We start from the raw sequence: 21,419 nt of genomic DNA on the forward strand, positions 1-21,419 counted from the left end.
GTGTTTCACCAGTCAGTAAAATTACATTTCTGTATCTGTACACGAGCTCTGTTTTCTTGTATTTATTGGTGCTAAAATTAAGGTGCGCGTTATACACGGGTACAATATTTTCCCTAGATTTTACAAGTAAATTTGGGGTTTGTGTTATACATGGGTGCGCCTTATATTTGGAAAATTACGGTAATTGTATTTTTTTTTTTGTTTCTGTCGCATTTTCTCCGATATGTTAGATGATAAATAATCGGTCCAAACAAAGAAAGATTGGGAAATTTAAAAAAAAACGTTTAAAAGGATCAATATATGAAAAAAGAAATCTCGACCACTCCTTGGATTTCTGCGATTTCTGCATCGCGACCCTTGTTATATTACCATGTTTCACCCATAAAATCCCCAAAACAATCCAGCTGTGGCCATTCACAGCTGTGTCTTGACACTCAGTGATACATGCCACATGGAGTTTTTGGATCGAAAAAAGGTAAGCACTGCGATAATATCTCGTTAAAGTCATGGCGTCTTTAATTCTGCTCTTTCATGCTCTCACCTCCAGATAGGGTTTCTCTGTTTAAAAAATGTTTAAAAAAAAAATTTTTTTTTTAAAAATGCCCTCCTGTTCAAAATTTTTCTTCCCCCAGAAAATTGAGATTTTAAGCTTTCCAATGATGTATCACACATGCATATCGGACAATTTTGAAAATTGGCCAGGTCTCAGAGCACCTGAGAGTTTTCCACCATATATTCTCCTCTCACACAGATATATATTCACTCTTATATCATTATATTCTCCTGTCATTTATATATATTTTCTTTCTACACACACACACAGTGAAAATGCATGTGAGAGTGAAAATGTATGAATATGAGAGTGAAAATTTATTAATATGAGAGCGAAAATGAATGAATATGAAACTAAAAATGTTTGAACGTGAAAGTGAAAATTAATGAATGTGAAAGTGAAAATATATGAATGTGAGAGCAAAAATATATTAATGTGAGTGAAAATGTATGAATGTGAGAGCGAAAATGTATGAACGTGAGAGTGGAAATGTATGAATGTTAAAGTAAAAATGTATGAATGTGAAAGTAAAAATGTATGAATATGAGACAATCTGTTTAAATGTCAGATGAAAATGCATGTGTCTGTGTGTGAGAGGGCCAGAATGAAAAATGTCTTTTACGGCCCCTCATAGTTTTTCACTGTATGTTCGTGTGCATCCATTTATTCAATGGCTGCCATACAATCATTATAACCACATCGATTTTCCACCGCGTCTCCTCATGTGCTCACCCTAAATAACATGCATGTTCCCCAGCGTACTGCCACACGGGAGAGTAAATGGAAGGATAACTACCATCCATACAAACTCTCATCACTAATAAGCGTGCTTTGCTGTTGCCGTTACCTTGTGCCCATGTCGTTGTGGGCCGCCACCCTGAAGGTGTAAGCGCAGGCGGGGAACAGACGTGTCAGCTTATAGTGTCGCTGGCTCCCGAAGTAACATTCCCGGAAAACACTGTTCTTCTTTCCCTGCGTCGTCGCACAAATAAGCAAATCCTCAACAAGAATCATTCGGTAAAGAAAATCATCCAAATTTGTACTTACCTCGTCCCACTCGAGCAGGTAGTTTGTGATTTTGGAGCCGTTGTCGTTTGGTGGCTAAACGTGAAACGTGGACAAACAATAGATTAGACATATTGAAATGTGTGACAGTTTTTTTTTTTGTCAAAAGTGTACAATCAAGTTAAAATACATTGTGCCAATGAAAAAATTAAATTTGGTTTTTTTTTACGGTTAAAAGAAAATAAGGAAATGCATTGCCTTTATTAGACAAAAATGTCTAATACCTTTGTATTAACTCATTAGCTGCCATTGACTGCGATAAACTTGCAATTCATTTGAACTGGGAGAGCTAGCAGTTGGCAGTTCAAATGGACTGGATGTCAACTAGTCGCGTTGAAAGTGTTAATGTATAAATATGTACAACTGAGTTTAAATGCCTGTATTCTTCAAAATAATACATTTAGAAAATTGAATTTTTACTTAAAATTAGGGCTGTCAAACGATTAAAATTTTTAATCGAGTTAATCACAGCTTAAAAATTAATTAATCGTAATTAATCGCAATTCAAACCATCTATAAAATATGCCATATTTTTCTGTAAATTATTGTTGGACTGGAAAGATAAGACACAAGACGGATGTATACATTCAACATACTGTACATAAGTACTGTATTTTTTTGTATTATAACAATAATGGCATTAACATTAACATTCTGTTAGAGCGATCCATGGATAGAAAGACTTGTAGTTCTTAAAAGATACATGTTAGTACAAGTTATAGAAATTTTATATTAAAACCCATCTTAATTTTTCCGTTTTAATAAAATTTGTAAAATTTTCAATCAAAAAATAAACTAGTAGCTCGCCATTGTTGAGGTCAATAATTCCACAATGCTCATGGTGCTTAAACCCATAAAATCAGTCGCACCCAAGCGCCAGCAGAGGCCAACAAAACGCCAAAAAACACAAGTAACAAGTGGCCATGACACTGTGCTGTCATTTTAATCTGTTTGAGCGGGGCATGTGCGTTAATTGCGTCAAATATTTTAACGTGATTAATTAAAAAAAATTAATTACCGTCTGTTAACGCGATAATTTTGACAGCCCTATTTAAAATACATGCACCAAATTTATATTAATTTTTTTTTCAACAAAAAAATCAAATTTTATCAAAGTTTTATGTTTTTTGGAACTTTTATTGGACTCACAACAAAAAATGTATATATATAGGAAAAAAAAAAATTGGGATGTCATAAATAGTATACAAAATGTGTACATATGTTGGGACAAACAGACAATAAATCTCGTGATTGATAAGCAAATAAATCTATATATGACTCGATATACAGCATATTACTGGTTTCCCTTCAACAAGATAGGTATTATGTTCAAGTTTTTACAGAAAACAGAGTGTCAATGACTTAAAACCAAAACCTTTTCGCGATACTTTCTCTTACAAAGAAAAAAAAAATTTTTTTTTTAATTGATTTCTTAAATCATATTAAATTCAATTAAATTCAGATTTGTTCAGGGAAAATTATGACAAAAATATTAAATTTACTGTAATTATATAAAAAAAAAAGATTATTTTTCTACAAAAATAATTAACTTTAGATTCAAGCTCAAACAAAATATTTAGTCGATCAAATGTGTTTTTTCAGGTCAAAGCATCAAATAAATATAACCGAGGTTTTTCCCAAAAATGGAGAAGGGGCTGAATGCCGGCCGCAGCCACGCTACCAACCACGCCTAATACAAACTACGCCCCTCCAAACCACGTCTGCTTTGGTACGGTGGCGCGAAGAATTTACTATGCGAAGTTCAAAGGGTTTTTGGGACAATAGGCCCTAGCCCAATTCTTTGCAGATATTGCAATAACTAGGTTGTAACCTTTGCTATGTTTGGAAGTCATTTAATGTCGTGAATCAACCATTAAAGTTGTAAAAAAATTGCTTCCATTATTGCATTATTTCCGTTCTGTCTACTTTCAACGTGAAAATTTTAAAACCGTTTCCTCATTTAAAGATAGATTCAAGTTAAGATTTTGCCGATTTAGGAGTTTAGATAAAAAGTTATTTAGGTTCGCTTGGAAGGTTCGCTACAACAGAGCCTTCCTGAGAAGTCTACTGCTTTAAGATGGCGGCTGTTTACTGTGGGCAGCAGTCAGGTATTATTGCAAAAATATGTCAATTTCCTTAAAAAATGTCTTCTAAAAATATCAATTTGACTGTCAGTTAAAGAGCATTTTTCTGTTACAACTGCATTTAGTAAATAAAATTACTAGATTTCTATTCTGAAAAGATTTTATTTATTTTGACCCCCCAAAAACCCCCATCAAATTTAGTCAAAACAAACATTTTTAAGAACCCACTATTCTATGATTACCTTCCACTGTAAAGAGAGGGTGCTTTTGGTGCGATGGGAAAGCTTGGGAGCCAGCGGGACGTCGGGAACGCTGACGCTGCTGTGCGTGGTGAAGGAGGACGCTTCGGAGCACGAGCCACGCACCGAGTTGTACGTGGCGCACACTCTGAAAGCAAACACGCAAACACCACAACGGTCAATTGCAAATTCACACACAAAAAGTCTTTTGGATTTTTTTTTTTTTTTTTTTTTTAAAGTTGGCAGACCTACCGTACGTGGTAGTCGGTCGCAGGCCTTAAATCTTTAAGATGATACTCCAGTTCTTCACCACTTTGAAACACGACAAAAAAAAAATCCCCATGACAATCACTAAACAATTTAGGCATGACTAGTTCAAATATCGACCTTGCATGGAATGAAATGTTTTGCCAATTAAAAGTATCATTTGCTTCAAATAGCTCCAACTGTCTCTCAAATGGAGTTGAGATGAATTTTTCCAATGAATAATTGTAAATTCACATCCAACAAAAATCTTTCCAGCCTGCATTTATACAATGTGAAACAACAATTATGTTTCAAACAATCCCTTTTTCTAGGGAAAAAAAAACAAAACAGATTCTGCATGTAATTTTTGTCCCTGATAATAATTTGGATAGAAAAATGTAATTTGAGTCGGTAAAATCATTCATTTTCGTTGTATTCAGTTCATCTAGTGTACACTTATAGATAGAACACTTATTGATAGAACAAGTCAGGTAATTAAACCAGACCTATAGCTATTGTCTGGGATAAAGAAAAATTCGACTAATCATTCATTTTCTTTCAAACAAATACATTTTTCATAAAATGCGACATATCTTCAGAAATCTATTTTTTTTCCCCAGAGCAATCGGACACTCAGATTTCTATTCTCCATGTCAATCAGCTGAACAGCAAAGGTAAAAAAAATTATTAAAAATATGTAATTTTCTAATATTTAGCCGAAGAGATTACTTTTATTAAAACATTGGCATTTTTTTCTAAAGACAACATCAAATTTCTTTAAAAAAAAAAACAAAACATTTAGACTTTTTTTTTTTTACTATTATTTTCCCAATAAAGCATCAGATTCAGAAAAATTCACCCCAACTAAATGCATCAAATTTAGTGAAAAAAAAAAAAATCTTTTTCTAGTTCATAAGTTGATATGAAGGTTGCTGATAAGAAAAAACAAATTGTAAGAAACATCAGAGTTACTTACATTTTCATTGAATTTGTGTGCGATTACAGTTACTATGAAGAGTTAAAATTAGGGCTGTCAAACGATTAAAATTTTTAATCGAGTTAATTACAGCTTAAAAATTAATTAATCGTAATTAATCGCAATTAATCGCAATTCAAACCATCTATAAAATATGCCATATTTTTCTGTAAATTATATATATATTCTGTAAAATAAATTGTTGGAATGGAAAGATAAGACACAAGATGGATATATACATTCAACATACGGTACATAAAGACTGTAGTGGGCATTTCACTCTACTGTCATTTAAATCTGTCTATGCCGTCCTCACTCCGAAGCGTCTACTTTTTCCAAAGCTAGACAGCTAGTGAACGACGCCTTAATAATTAGACTTCTTCCTTTTTCATCTGATTTATTAATAAAATGGCCTCAAACCATTGTCCTCTGTAGACCGTCGTAAAACTACAAAAAGTACACAAGCATTGCATTAGCAACAATGTTAGCTTAGCACGCTATACAGGTTCACTAAACATAAACAAAAAGCTAACATAATATGTACATTCTTAACAACAACCATACTTACGGACAAATCTTGTCCAAGGATCATATAAGCACAACATTATCAGCCCGAGACGTCGTGCAGCCATAATGAACTGGCAAGAAAACAATAAACCATGTCGCAAAGCGAAAACTTACCAAAAGGCAGAATACTTTCTGAGCGGGACATGTGCGTTAATTGCGTCAAATATTTTAACGTGATTAATTAAAAAAATTAATTACCGCGCGTTAACGCGATAATTTTGACAGCCCTAGTTAAAATACAATTTCTGATCAAAATAAACACATTCAGTGCAAATCTTTTATTTTCTCTCCCCCTAAAACTCTCAAAATTATTCATTCATTCAGCCCAAACAAAGACATGTTTTCCCAACAATTACCTGTAGATGAGGCGAAACTTCCCGTCTCGCCCTTTATCTGAGAGGGACACTTCGTAGGAACACGACACTGGCATGCCGTTGCTGTGCCTGCTCGCCAGGCCAGTGGGGGGCCCCCAAGACAGGCGCACGGCTCGGGCCTGCAGATTGGACACCTAAGAAGCGGACGCACTTGTTAAGGCAGAAATTGCATGGGTCTGCTCAGAATCCAAGTTCACGGATTACTTTATTGTCAACTTTTGAGTCGATTGAAAAAAAAATCACATATACCACTAACTCATTGGCGGTGATAGCTGTCCAGTCCATTTGAATCCAGTTCAAATGGATTAGGGGTCTATCGCTATCAATGGCAATGAAAGTGTTAAAGTGCAGGTGTTAAACTCGCAGCGGTGGGCCAGATCCGGCCCGCTATGTCAATTTGTTTGGCCTGCGAAAGTAAATCAAATACATCGACATCATCATTCTCGACTAAATACATTTTAAAAGGTTTGTAGTTCTAGTCTCAATGGAAGCTTGAGCACTACAGAAATGAGAAATTTGACAGATTTGAGGTTAATTAAACATGTTTATAAATTTAAAAAAATATGAACATTCAACTTAAACACTAATAATTTAAAAGGCCATTTAATTTAGTTTGCTCCCTTGTTTTTATAGAAAAAATTGTGAATATAAAAAAAAAAAAAAAACAATGATGAAAAACAATTTAAAAAAAATATGATTTAACATTTAATTGAAAACAAAAAACTAAAATAAAAATTATAAGGGTTTTTCTTACCCATTATTTTTTTTCTCTAAATTAAAAATGCAAAAAAAAAAAAAAATATATATATATATATATATATATATATATATATTTTTTTTTTTACTATATTATGTATATACAGGATATACTGTATGTATATATTTTCCCCAAGTGGAAGCTTCCATTACCCTAATAAATTTAATAATTAAAAAAATATATATATTTATCACTAAGAAGATTTGGACCAATTTTGGTTTAACTTAACGATTCACCTACCAGAATAGTTGCTAATTTCTCTACTACTCAATTTGCTGTAAAACTATTGCTTGTATCAGCATATAAAAAACACACACATTGCGCCTCCAAATATGTTAGCTTAAAAAAATGATTGGATGTTGCCCTCGTGTGGACACAGAGCACTGCCGCAGCCTCTATTGCATACTCAAAGAAAAGAAAAACAAAGCCGAGTGTACAAAAAAAGTTTGGTTTTTTTTCCCCCCGGCCCGTAAGCATCTGATTTTTACGTTAGCAATCCAGACAGAGTGGAAATATGGTAAAACATCATAGGCAGGCAAAGAAATCGCAAGACAAGGAGCTGATTGACGAATGTTTTCGTGTGTGCGCGCACAAACCTGTGGTTTGTCGATAGTAGACAGCATGTCTTGAACACGTTTCGCCTCTGAATCGTGATCTGGAGGAGGAGAAAAATGATTTCATGAACACATGTAACATGTTTCAAAAAGAGAAAAACAAGTAATATGTCTTTTTAGAAACATTAAGAACGCCTTTATTGAATAGCGTGTTCTCCTTGAACACAGCCTTTCACTTACTCTTTTTTGGAAGGGCAAGTGTTAAGTAGTATTTATAGGAAACAGTAAATGAAATTTTATTTCAAAGTGGAGTTATGCAGATCATGGAGTGTTTTTTTGGGTAACAGAAATGAAAAATATGATTGTCTACAATGACTAAAATTAATATTAAGCCATTTTTACAAGGTACAAGTACAGTGGTACCTCTACACATGAAGTTAATTTGTTCCAGGACCTTGTTTGTAGGCCTGTCGCGATAACAAATTTTAGTGTGCGATAGTTTCTCTCTTAAATTATTGCGATATGCGATATTATTGCGCCCCACCCCCAATTTTTTTTTCCAAAAACCATTTTACAATAACACAATGAGAATACAGTATATATTAATAGATCAAGTACACCCATTTAAACGCGATAAATGTTTACTCTTAAATTCAAAAATACTTTTTAAGAAATCACAACTAAAAACATTAGACCAGACATGTCCAAAATCCGGCCCGAGGGCCAAATGCGGCCCGTGGTCAAATTTAATCCGGCCCCCAGCCTCTGTCATAAGATCAATATTGTCTGATCCGCACACAGACTTAATAAATTGGTCAGCAGTACTGCTACCAGCATATGAAGTAGCCTACACACTAAATGCTGCTCCTCATTTACCCACTAAAAGGCAGCAGCACTCTAAGCAACATTACCCGGTGTGATCCTTGACTTCCAATTTTCTAAAATGGCGACAATCAACAAAAAAAAAGTTGACTGCGATGGCTGACGCTTCAAGGATAGGTGGAAATTGGACTATTTCTTCAATAAAATATGCAACAACTGTGTCTGCCTCATTTGCAAAGAGATAGTCGCTGTTTTTAAAGAATTCAATGTGAGGCGATATTACCAAACAAGACACGCTAACATGTACGACAAGATTACAGGGAAGATATGCAGCGAGAAATTGAAGCAACCTTTGAAGCTAGTTTAATTTCACAGCAGCAGTATTTCGTAAGAGCCCGAGAGTCGAAAGAGAACGCTAGTTGCGAGATTGTTGAAATTATTAATTTAAAAAATATAATAAAACAAATGTGACACACAGAATGGTTTGCTAAAATTTGCTTAAATATATTGTTCAGCGTAAAGGACGTCAGCCAAGGTCGCCCCCCCACATTTTTACCACACCAAATCTGGCCCCCTTGGCAAAAAGTTTGGACACCCCTGCATTAGACCAAGCCTCTTAAGTAAAAGACAACAATATTAATACCACACAGAAACACAGAATAAATAAAATGTGTTTTTCAAGAAAAAAAATAAAATTGCACTTAATAACTTAAGCAGTTAGGCAAATGAAAACTTTTCCCCTCAAAGCTTCTGCTATGGTGTTCCATAGCGATGCAACGATACAGTTTAGTCACGGTTCGGTACGATTTTCGATATGGGGGACACGATTTTCGATTCAATTCAATTCAATTTAGTTTTTTTTTCCAACGAGCAAAAATTAAATTGCCATGATATAAACATGCATTTTAGTGCATAATATATATGTGCTTACTTCTTACTGATCTGAAGAAATTTTGTATAAAAGTGCTGAGAAAAATCTTTACTGTTGTAAAGTGAAGCGGGACACACTGTTGATTGCTAAAGCTCTCTTAGCAGCTAGGTTTACTACATGAGCAAAACATCCTATTTGTGGTCCGAATCCATCTGTGTCACGTACTGAACTAACAATATTTGCAGCATTATCTATAGTCACTGGTATGGATTGATTTGGCCTGCTTAACTCCCATTCAGTCATGGTGGTTTATAATTCATCGATGTAGTATATGGACTACATGTCCCATAATCACTCTGGGCTCACGTAGCCAATGGCATGGGACGTAGCACATCTAGTTTGCTATTTCATGATATCTAGTGCGTGCGCATGTGCACGCGAGGCGATAAATCGCAGCGGAAAAATTACCGCCTTCATTTTATTCATCGTGCGATAAATGGAATTATTGCATATTGCAACAGGCTTACTTGTTTGTAAGTCGAAATGGTTGTATGCCGAGCAGGATTTTCCCATAAGAATACATTATAACTCCATTAATTTGCATCTTTTTTTAAGGCTTTGAAGGCTTTAAATTGTTGACCGTGGAAATGGTAGACATTCTACGGCTGTATTGTTGAGTCAGTACACGGATGCGCACACCACGCTTATATTTTTCTGTCATTTGCATCTTCATTTCAATGGTAAGCGTCACCTTTTTCCTTGTTTAACCACCTGTACCAACCTTTTTGAAACCTGTGTTGATTATTCTCACAAGAAAATCCGCCGCGCGTCCGTCTGCGGCACTGTCTTGTCGTGGTATTTCGAGCATGTCGTCGGATGTAGGGACAAATGGCGAGTCAAATTTTACGTCGGATGTCAAAAAGATCGTGTGTCGAAGGGATCGTATGTCGAGGTACCACTGTACATGTATTATTTTAAAAAATTATACAATCACTCAATGAAATGATCTGTGGATTATTTCCAGAAATGTCACAAAATGCCAAAAATATGACATTAAACATGTTTAATGTAGATAAGGATTCATGAAATAAGTTAAAAAGCATTTAATTCAATGTATTTTAATTAAAGCTAACAAATGAATTTAAATACAAACAAATGATTATACAGGGTGTCCTTAAAGTCTCTTTACCATTTCAAAAATTTATTAAAAATGCAATTGATTAGATATTTTATTCAGATTTGTTCTATTGTACTCATCGTTTATTGAAGTTTTTTTTTTTTTTTTTTTTTACATCTTTTAATACACTTCTACACGGGCACCATTAGTTGCACGAAGCAAATCAAGACGGTAATCGATTTCTTGCCATGTTCGCTGTAGCATAGCCTCATCAATTGTGGCAATGGCATCAGTAATCCTTCACTTAAGGTCAGTAATATCCTTTATCTTTGTTCAATACACAATATCTTTAACATAGCCCCATAGAAAGAAGTCCAGCGGAGTGATATCTGGTGAATGTCGCGGCAAAGGAATTGGCCCATCACTTCCAATCCATCGGTCTGGAAATGTTTGATTGAGGAACCCACGAACATGCAGCCCCCACTGTGGTGGTGCACCATCTTGCTGAAAAATGATGGTTGGTTGAAGGTCATTCAGTTGTGGTGCCACATATTCAGTTAAAAGGTCAAGGTAAACATGGCAAGAAATCGAGTACCGTCTTGATGTGCTTCATGCAACTAATGGTGCCCATGTAGAAGTGGATTAAAAGAGGTAAAAAAAAAAAAAAAAACTTCAATAAACGCTGGATACAATAGAACAAATCTGAATAAAATATCTAATCAATTGCATTTTTAATAAATTTTTGAAATGGTAAAGAGACTTTATGAACACCCTGTATTCAGGGGTGAAAGTGGGCCAGAACGGTCAGGAACGCAGTTCCGGTATAAGATTCAGGGCCAGAACTGCGTTCCGGTATAAGATTCAGGGCCGGAATGCTGTTCCGGTACACGGTGCTTTGATTCCAAAAATATGATGTCTCACTGTCAAAACGCTATGCTTAAAAAAAAAAAAAAAAAAAAAAAAAAAAAAAATGCTAAGCTGCCACACATGCATTTCATCTCAAAGAAGAAAACAATCTACCAACATCAGATTTACATACACAAGTGTTAACAACAAGCATAATAAAGTGCTTGTGTAGCGTAATCCGTTTCCACCGATATTTGTTATTTATGTTATTCCGCGGACACTATGGAGGTTTCCCCAGCTGCTGCAGTTATCCGAGTCTGACGATGATGAGTCACATCAGTGCGAATGCACGCAGCAAAGCAAAACGCCTGGACTCATTTATCCGTTCAATTGGCTGACATACTGACATGTGATCAGCACAGATAGTTAGCTCTGTTTGGTTCAAATGTGCATTTTTTTTCTTGAACTTGTTCATTTATGTTAGGCTACTTATTCATTTCCTTATGATTTAAAAAAGTCAAATGTTGATGTATGATCTTCAAAATATATTCCATTTCACTCTGCATAATATAAGTCAATTGTACTTATTTTTCTGAATGTATGTTACTTTATCTTTATTATTAAATAAACAATTTTTAAAAAAGAAAGCAAAATTAAATGTTTACATTAACTTCAATTTTAATATACATCCTATGTTCTTTAGTTAAAATTGAAATTTGGCATTTAGTATGTGAGGAAATGAGGGAAAATAAAAATTAGGAGATGGAGGTTGGTTGGGGTTATGGTTATTTTTGTTAACTTGAAAATCAGTTTTTGTATGTGTTATAGAAATAACTGTGCTAAAACAGTTTTCTTTGCATTTCACTAGTTTTAGGAGGTTTGACCCCCCCCCCCAAATGAAAATAAATAAACAAAATTTCTGGCTTTGTGGCGACCTTCACGTCGGGGAGTTCCGGTAAGAAATTGTAGCCACTTTCACCCCAGCCTGTATTAAAGATAAATATTACTTAAACGGCTTTTTTCATTTTTAAGATAGTTAAATCATTAAGGTCAACATAAAATACACGTAAAAAAAAAAAAAAAAAAAAAAAAAAACAATTAAAAAATAAAGGTGAAACTATTTAACAAACATTAACGGCATTTCCATTCATTTCAATAAATAGAACCTTTCACGACTTGTATTATGAATTTCATATCCCCGCTGTATTCTTCAAAATATAATGTAATAAATTATTTGCGGCTGCACACGTGACTGACTGGGGGACCTCCGATTCACCCAACCCCTCCAGACGCTTTCCATCATCGCACTCCACATGAGGTCCCCCAAATTTTCCATGCAGAAGAGGCCTGCTTTCTCCATTTCAGTTTCAACTACTGTAAATCACAACGTGTGTGCGTGTGTGTTTGCGGAGCTGCCTGGGGCGACACATGTGAGTCATGGCAACCGTGATGTCATGGAAGTTCAACCTCGGGTCGACCTCTCTTTTATGCCAGTGTGTGTTCGAAAAACTCACAGCAGAGCTACTGTACGCACTTCACCTGTTGAACTCAGGATGATGATGTGTCAATGGAAGTCAATTGGTTGACGCATTACGCCATTAAAAAACGATTTTGCTTCAAATTTCAAGTAGTGTTTTCATAATGATACACAATTGTGTTCAAATTAATGCTTCGTCAGTTGAAAAAAGGAAAGTTTTCAAAAGTGAGAATAGAAGTAACAAATTTGTCAAAGTTTTATTTACCCCAGTGTTTAATAAACCTTGTGGGTCGCCAGGGTTTTCTAGCCCGCGCTAAGTGTTGTGCTCAATTGAAAAGCAAAATGGCGACATCTTGTGGTCGATATTTGAACATATCTGTCCCAGCTCCGACATTGCACTGAATTGCATTGTATTTTCGTTTTTAAAATTTTATTCAAATACTGTGTCCTTTGGTAAGACTCTACATTTAAGTACTGTTACTAATTAGCTTATCATAACACATAAATATCATTATTTAAAAATTCCTGTCAATTGCCCTGCAAAAACATGGTGGGCTTCATAACCACCAGATTTGCAAGTTCTGTGTGTGTGTGTGTGTTGACTAGAGAGAAAGCAGCATTAATCTGACAAAAAAAATTAATAAATTAACATACATATTTTTTTAATTGCTGTTGTAAATCATTAAATTTAAAGCTCAAGCAAAGCTATATTTGCTCAAACGTCTTTTCAGGTGAAAACAAATCTAGTAGAAATACTGGTAAATAGTTTTTATATGAATGTATCAAATTTATAGAAATCAATCAACTTTTTTCTCTGCTAAAAATGTCAAATTTATCCAGAAAAAAAAGAATGAACAAAATACGTTTCCTCATTTGAAAACTATTTCTTTCACTTACTTCAGTTCAAAATGTCAAAATTATGTAGATAATATTTCCAAATTGACATGTCAATAAATGTAAATATCAATCAACGTGCCAAATTTACTGAAAACAAAACAAACAAAAAAAAGGTGCAAAAAATGTCAAATTTTGATATACAACAATGATAAAATTATCATAGTGAGTTAAATATCATTTTTCTGTATTGACAAAATTTAGTTAAGACGAAATGATGTTTTGCTAAAAACAAAAACAAAATCATTAAAACATAAATACTGCAAATTGTTGTATTATATCACCTATAGAATCTCCCATCTCCTTAGATGCAGAGATTTAACGAAAGACAAAAAAATGTTCAGTGTTGAGACTTGCGATCACTGAGGCCAGCTGCTAAACTCTTTAATGAGAACCGCAAGGAGTCAACACACACACACACATACACACAAATGTGCTGCCCACACTTCCTCTTTAGCGTCTGACTTCACATCCTGAGCGTAAGACGATAAGCAAGGACAAACGTTGGCAGCAGGAAAATATGGGAACATTTGTGGTAGTGGGCAAACTTAATTCCAAAGTTTCAATCAAAAGAACTGTTGTTGCTAATGTGTCCACTGGAGTTCACATTGACATAACCTTTCATTTCTACTGTAGGAATAATTGAAAATATTGATTATAACTAGGGCTGTCAAACGATTAAAATTTTTAATCGAGTTAATTACAGCTTAAAAATTAATTAATCGTAATTAATCGCAATTCAAACCATCTATAAAATGTGCCATATTTTTCTGTAAATTATTGTTGGAATGGAAAGATAAGACAAGATGGATATATACATTCAACATACGGTACATAAGGACTGTATTTGTTTATTATAACAATAAATCAACAAGATGGCATTAACATTATTAACATTCTGTTAAAGTGATCCATGGATAGAAAGACTTGTAGTTCTTAAAAGATGAATATTAGTACAAGTTATAGAAATGTTATAATAAAACGCCTCTTAATGTTTTCGTTTTAAAAAAATTTGTAAAACTTTCAATCAAAAAATAAACTAGTAGCCCTATTCTGTCCTCAATGTGTGTGAGTACACAAATTGACAGATAGCGAACATAAGTTCCAAAAAGAAATCAGACGGTGTGGCAAAGTTGCATGGGCTTTACTGAAGTCATCTCTTTTTGACAGGAGCACATTTCTTGTATTTTTGTAAAACTGAAAATAACAAGGCAATGTGTCAATAACTTGCGTAAAACACAAAATAACATAAAATGTACACACACGTGTCCATTTGAGCAGTAGCACTAGCCAATTAGCTCACAAGCATCTAACAATGTAACTGCATTTCACCATATATGTGAACAAATTCAAATACACATCATCAATAACTATCTAATGCTCATGAATATAAACAAAGGAGGAATATAACTCACAAGCGATGCATGTATTAGACACAAACAGTGTGATGGGGCTATGAGAACTGCCACTGAATACTGGATGCGGACGTTAGCTGGTCTGAATAGCACTGTCTATTAGTGTGAGTTCGCGTCGACATATAATCACGTCAGAAAAGCGCGCCGAAACCCAAATAATCAGCTGCACTGAATCGGCAGCAGAGGGCGACATTACGTCACATAACATATGCAAGTCACACCCAAGCGCCAGCAGAGGGCGGAAAAACTCCATAAAACACAATTAACAAGTTGGCCTTTCACTGTACTGACATTTAAATCCGTCTGAGCGGGCCTAGTGCTTTAATTGCGTCAAATATTTTAACGTGATTAATTTAAAAAATTAATTAACGCCCGTTAACGCGATAATTTTGACAGCCCTAATTATAACAAATATTAAAGTACTGTTAACTCTAGAGCTGTCCCGACTAGTCGACCTCATCGATGACATAAATTCGTCGACGAGCAAAACATCCCGTCGACGGTCAATGAAGGGTTAAAAAATATGTGTGCGCAAAGTTAAGAAACACAGACGCTCGGTATACAAGCGGGGAAAGCGGCACAAACCCCAAAAAAAAAACAAACGCACCAGAGTGGTCAAAACATTGACTTGTTTCAATGAAACTAAGGAAGGTACAAGGTTGTATCCCGTTTCCTCAATGCCAACATTAGCTGCACGTCGGCCGTGAATGAACACCTAAAGCGCCGTCACCCAGTTGTTATATTGGAAGACGACAGAAAACAACAAGCTGGCAGATCGTAAGTTCATCTAACTAACAACATTTTTAATGAAAGTTGCTAAGCCTGTCGTGATATGCAATAAGTCCATTTATCGCACGGTAAATAAAAACGAGGGTGGTAATTTTCAAGGCTGCGCTTTGTCGCCGAGTGCATGCGTGCGTGCATACATACATTTGTACGTGCATGCACACGTGTGTTTTGTTGGCATATGAGACTCCAGTTCTTTTCACAGATGTTTATCTGTCATCAACACGCCGCAGAATTAAATTTTGGACATCCAAAATAAGGAAACACGTCTATGTTAAACACCGTAAACGTTAGCATTGCTACATTGAGGCTAATGGGGGGGGGGAAGTCAACCTACTTTTAGCCTGCTATAAAACATTGGCACTCTTCTCCAAAACGCAAACTTGTGGTGAAAAGGCGACACTTCAAACATGAAAAATCGCTGGCTAACAGTATTTGCAAACGAAAAAATGAAAAGAAAAAAAAAAAATCTATTACTGACATCCATTACTGACACCAATGCACTAATACCAATTCCAGTACCAATGCAGCAATGACGAAAAGTGCCATTTTTGCGGAGTGTAAAGCTTACGGTTGGCGGTTTAGCGAAAGTACTTCCGGCGAACATTTCTAAATAAAAGCTAAAAGTTAATCCCACATACTTCAGAGTTCAGATTGTACACTAAGAATAGCTTTAAAATGCCACTCTTTTTGAAAAATCTGATTGGCAATGAACAATTATTATAACAGTATTACATATAATAGTACACTATAATATTAATACTTGATTTTTTTTCTTTTTTTTTTTAAGAACTGTTTTGAATCATGTTGGAAAGTGTTCTGAATCTGTTTACTTTCCATTCTTTTGCACTAGTTAATGCTATCAGCATTTAACCTAATTGGTTATTTGCGATTCATTATTGTTATTTACATGTTTTTTTTGTACTTTAATAACGGATTTAAGTGTTCCACAATGCTTTTTGTGTATTAATAAGCCTTAAAAAAAATTTAATTGCTTAATGATTAGATTAGTCGACTAATCGTAAATATAGTCGGCTGACTAATCGGGACAAAAATACCGTAATTTCCCGAATATAAGGCGCACCCGTGTATAATGCACACCCCAAATTTACTTTTAAAATCTCGGGAAAATTATTGTACCCGTTTATAACGCGCATCCTAATTTTAGCACCAATAAATAGAAGAATACAAGAAAACAGCTCGTGTACAGATACAGAAATGTCATTTTACTGACTGGTGAAACACAGCACAAGCATAGCACATTGGTAGTTCAAAACATGATTTTTATTTATTATTTATTTGTTTTGCTATATGTAATTGCCATTTGTAATAGTACCAGCCGTATTTTTTAAGGATTTAGTGCAGGTTTTTGGGCTGTGGAACGAATTAATGGAATTATAATGTATTCCTATGGGAAAATCCTGCTCGACATACGACCATTTCGACTTACAAACAAGGTCCTGGAACGGATTAACTTCGTACGTAGAGGTACCACTGTAAATAATAAATAAAAATCGGATTAATAATATAATAATAATAATAATTCCTGTAATAGTGTAACGAAACGGGTTCTAATAAGGCGGACGTTTTTTTCTGTACCTGAAGGCACCGCGGGGCTGACGTGACAAAGAGGGAGGGGAGCGGGTGAGAGTTTACTTTCGCTTTCAATGCTTTCTTGAGAACATCGTAGATTGCGGCAGACAGCAGGCGTTTTGTGTTGAATAAGTTGTGAAAGAAATGATGAAAACGTGGCGAAGCTGGCGATTTCTCTGGAGATGTTACCACAATAAGAATTGTCAGCTTAACTTATAAAGACTGGCGAACGATGGTCGGAAGAGGACCGTGGAGATGTATTGTTGAGCCATTTCACCCCACGCTCATATTTTTCTGTCATTTGCATCTTCATTTAGAAGGTAAGCGTCAACTTTTTCCTTGTTTCACCACCTGTACCAACCTTTTCTGAAACCTGTCTTGATTTGTCACACAAGAAAATCCGCCGTGCATTCGTCTGCGGTGCTGCCATTGTCGTCGTTTTTCGAGCATGTCGTCGGATGTAGAAACAAATGGCGAGTCAAATTTTACGTCGGATGTCGAAAAATTCATGTGTCGAAGCGATCGTATGTAGAGGTACCACTGTATTATAGACTAATGGTACTATTTAAAAGTGGCGACAGAGTTTGGGGGGGGGCGCGAAACAGTTACGTCTTCCTTGGGGGGGCGTAACAGAAAATAATTGAGAAGCACTGCTATAAGTCATTTTATCTTACAAAAAACCCGCCAAATTATTACAGTATCATAATTAAAAACTGAACATCTAAAGCCAGTCTTCCCAGTTCAAATGAATTGGACGTCTATCATTGTCAAAGGCAGCCAATGAGGTAACGTGGCTGCACTATCAAATGGGAATGATACCATTGATATCCTGCCTGTGGCTGGCCTCGCACAGACTTTCATATTTCAGTGTGTGTGTATTTATGTAAAAAAAAAAAAAAAAAAAAAAGCAAAAGCAGAGGAGGTCGCATTCCTGCAGAATGACGGCCTGCGGCTCCAGTTTGCACTGTCTGTGCCTGGACAGAAAAAGATCTTGATATGTGAAAAATGCAATGAAGAGTACGCACGCGCTTGGTTAAAAAAGAAAAAACAAGTGAGATGATCTTTTGACTTCTCTAATCAATGGAGATTAAAATCACTCAGCTGAGAGAAAGGAAGTATGAGGACAAGAGCAAGGATGAAAAAACACCATGAAGTAACATTCACGGCATGTGTTCAACAGCTGGGCTACACACACAAACAGTTGCACCTGCAACACTGGTTGTCATGGTTAAAGTACAATTTGCGACGTTGATAAAGGAAGATTAGAGTTTGCGGTCTAAAGAAGTCCAAAATGTTAGCAATGGGATGTACACGCAGCTTTTTTAGGCAGAATTGTTTGGACACTATTATATGTAAAATAAATTACAGTGATCCTTCGTTTTCCTGGTTAATGGGGACCAGAACCCGCCGCAATAAGACAAAAACCGTGAAGTAGCGATCCTCCCATTTTTTTTTTTGGTTCAATGTATTTATTCAGATCTATCATTGGAAAGACATGTTTTTTTTTTTTTTTTTTTTTTTACCTTTTTCCCCAAAGTATCATTAAAAATTTTTTTTTATGTATATATATTTTAATAAATGGTTTTAAGCACTTTGAATTTAATAATTATGATAAGTTTTAAACATGTTACTGCCCAACAGAATTATTTTTAAACAAGTAAAAAAGTAGACGCCCAATCCATTAAAAAAGATCGCATTATTAAATGCTTCATTGAGTGTCAAATCCGCTCCAGGTGCTGACTTAAACAAAATGAGTTGGCACAGCCACTGTTTAACAAGTTAAACAATGATTGACACATGCGACCTCATTTGCTCCCAAAAACATATAAATCCGTTCTATTTTTAATTGTTTCAGTGTCCCAAAAATGTATTTATACGTCCTTTACGTTTTTTTTTCCACAAGAGACATCTCTAGGTTCTGATGCAAGCTCGCTCCAAAGCACAACGCTCAAAATCCATTTTAAAGCAATAAAACTGGCCACTGGAGGATAGTAGCGCATTTGGTAAAAACTCATATCAGACCATGAAAGGAAATGAATGAAGAGAAATAGTCAGTAAACGGAAGATGGAAGAAGTAAGAAGCGGGAGAAAAATGTGGAGAACGATGTAAACATAAGGCACATGCCCCACACAAGTTCCCGAGGTGAATTCTGTTATGAGGTATTGTCACTACAAAAGAAAGATTCCCAAAAAAAATCTATCTTGATGACAGACAGGCGGCGATGAGGGTAAAATTTACCCCGTCTGCCGATCAGAGGTTGCGCTAGACTTTTTCGTTGTCTGTCATTTTGACTGACAGGGTCATAAAAATCCGGTCATTATCTATTTTTACCCGTCACTTAAATTTTTAAAATGTTAATAATGGCATATTCAATAGTATTTAGTTTTCATTCATCTTTAATTAATATTCTGTCCGAACAACCTTAACAGAGAATCCACACCGCGCCATCATACATCAAGCAGCTGTGCGTTATTAGCGCCTAGCTTGCCTTGAACACGGCTTTTTAGGAAGGGTCGGACTTGAGAAGTCATTAAAAAAAAAAAAAAAGGGTTTGATGATAAGCCTGAGAATGATCGTATGTATGTGTGACATGCACGAACAGTGCGTGCATGCTATCGATCCATATACTTTGAATATAAACCTGTACAGGGATTATTTATGGCCGTTATTTGTGTCCTCTTTTTAATAAGCAAAATATGATAGCCCTGGAATGACGGATGACAGCCAGCATGTGTGATTGTATGGTCATTTGTTTTGATGCTTCTGCGCATGCGGGTCGTCTTGCTCAGCGCATGTCGGACTGCGAATTAGTGCGCATGCATAATACTTGAATGGTCTCAATGGACAAAGGCAGTCCGAACGGGCACGCCAAAAAACCAGATATGACAAAAAATTGGATTTGTGCATTAAGACCTCTAGTATGAACGTAGCCATAGGCTTGTTGCTGTTAAAAAGACACAAATAACAAGCATATATAATCCCCGTTTAGGCTTATATTCAAAGTATATGGATCGATAGCATGCACGCAGTCACACACACATACGGGCAGTTTGCCCCGACTCTCGGCCGTGTAAGCAATGTTGAAATATTGCTTATATGGAGCAGAGAGAAAACCCTTCCTAAAAAGCCGTGTTCAAGGCAAGCTAGGCGCTAATAACGTACAGCTGCATCGCTACCGTAGCTACCGTACCGTCTCTCGCGTTTTGATGACGTAATTGCTGCATTAAATCCGATTTGCGACAGTCTGGAAAATGTGGCCCAGATCGGATTTAGACCACATACGAAAGTGACCCAGATCGGATTTGAAATGGTCCCGTTCTATGCGACTTGTCACGTTCAGACAATCAAGTTAATGCCTCACTCGAGTCGGAAAAACACGAAAAAATCGGATTCGTGCATTAAGACCTGTAGTATGAACGTAGCCTTGGTTCGGACGCTCAGTTGCCTTGACATTTTTCCGAGTAAGGCCAACGACGTCATGCATCAAGAGAGACAATAGCTAATTAATATGCTCACTCGCCACCCTGTGGTCTGGGGTGTGAATTGCAACCTGTCAAAATGACGGATGGACTTCAGTTTTTTCCTTCACCGTTTTAAAAAACCGGTCAAAGACGAAAAATATTCGGTTAACGCGACCCCTGCTGCCGATACAGCCGCGGCCACAACAGTGTCATCTCTCAGTTCAATAGTTTAGTTATGTGTAAATAAATTGTTACTTTGCAGTCAAAAGCTCTATTTGTCTTGTTGTTTACGTTATTTTGTAGAACAAAAACATTATTCAGATGTTTGGGATGTCACCAAAGCAAAAAATAGCTGTGTTAAAGCCAAAGTTATGTTTGAAAGGTATGCTTTTACAAAAAGCTCAATTTCTCTGTTTTTCCATTAGAAATTCGAAAATTGCTCAAACTAAGCTATTTTCTAATGCTGATATCTAAAGAATGGAAAAAGATATGAACTCACTTTTTTTTCCTGATGAAAGAAGAGTCTAATCTTCCTTTTGGTGGTTTCCATGTTTATATAGCAATAGAAAAGAATTTTCTGTGGGCCTTGCAAAATCAGTCAAAATCCAGTAAAACGGCAGGGAGCGAAGGGGGTTGCTCCAGTGAAAATGGCTGGGAGTGAATGAGTTAAGTTCAAGTCTCTGGCAAGATCAAAGAATAACCGTCTGTCAATCATCGTTTA

At 35.8% G+C, this 21,419-nt stretch overlaps 1 protein-coding gene across 4 annotated transcripts in view; it reads right to left on the bottom strand.

The window, feature by feature from the left end:
• The window catches only part of fndc3ba (fibronectin type III domain containing 3Ba), a 189,620-nt gene that overhangs the window by 53,700 nt on the left and 114,501 nt on the right, over nucleotides 1–21,419 (bottom strand). For all 4 annotated transcript variants that reach the window (XM_057859806.1, XM_057859805.1, XM_057859803.1 and 1 more), the window contains exons 8-13: nucleotides 7,458–7,516; nucleotides 6,087–6,238; nucleotides 4,194–4,253; nucleotides 3,945–4,089; nucleotides 1,601–1,654; nucleotides 1,401–1,525 (exon numbers count right to left, since the gene is read on the bottom strand). In XM_057859806.1, the coding sequence (XP_057715789.1) occupies nucleotides 1,401–1,525; nucleotides 1,601–1,654; nucleotides 3,945–4,089; nucleotides 4,194–4,253; nucleotides 6,087–6,238; nucleotides 7,458–7,516 (595 nt within the window). The remainder of the gene's footprint in view (nucleotides 1–1,400; nucleotides 1,526–1,600; nucleotides 1,655–3,944; nucleotides 4,090–4,193; nucleotides 4,254–6,086; nucleotides 6,239–7,457; nucleotides 7,517–21,419) is intronic.

This window comes from Corythoichthys intestinalis, chromosome 15 (genome assembly GCF_030265065.1).
Source record: "Corythoichthys intestinalis isolate RoL2023-P3 chromosome 15, ASM3026506v1, whole genome shotgun sequence".
Taxonomy (NCBI): domain Eukaryota; kingdom Metazoa; phylum Chordata; class Actinopteri; order Syngnathiformes; family Syngnathidae; genus Corythoichthys; species Corythoichthys intestinalis.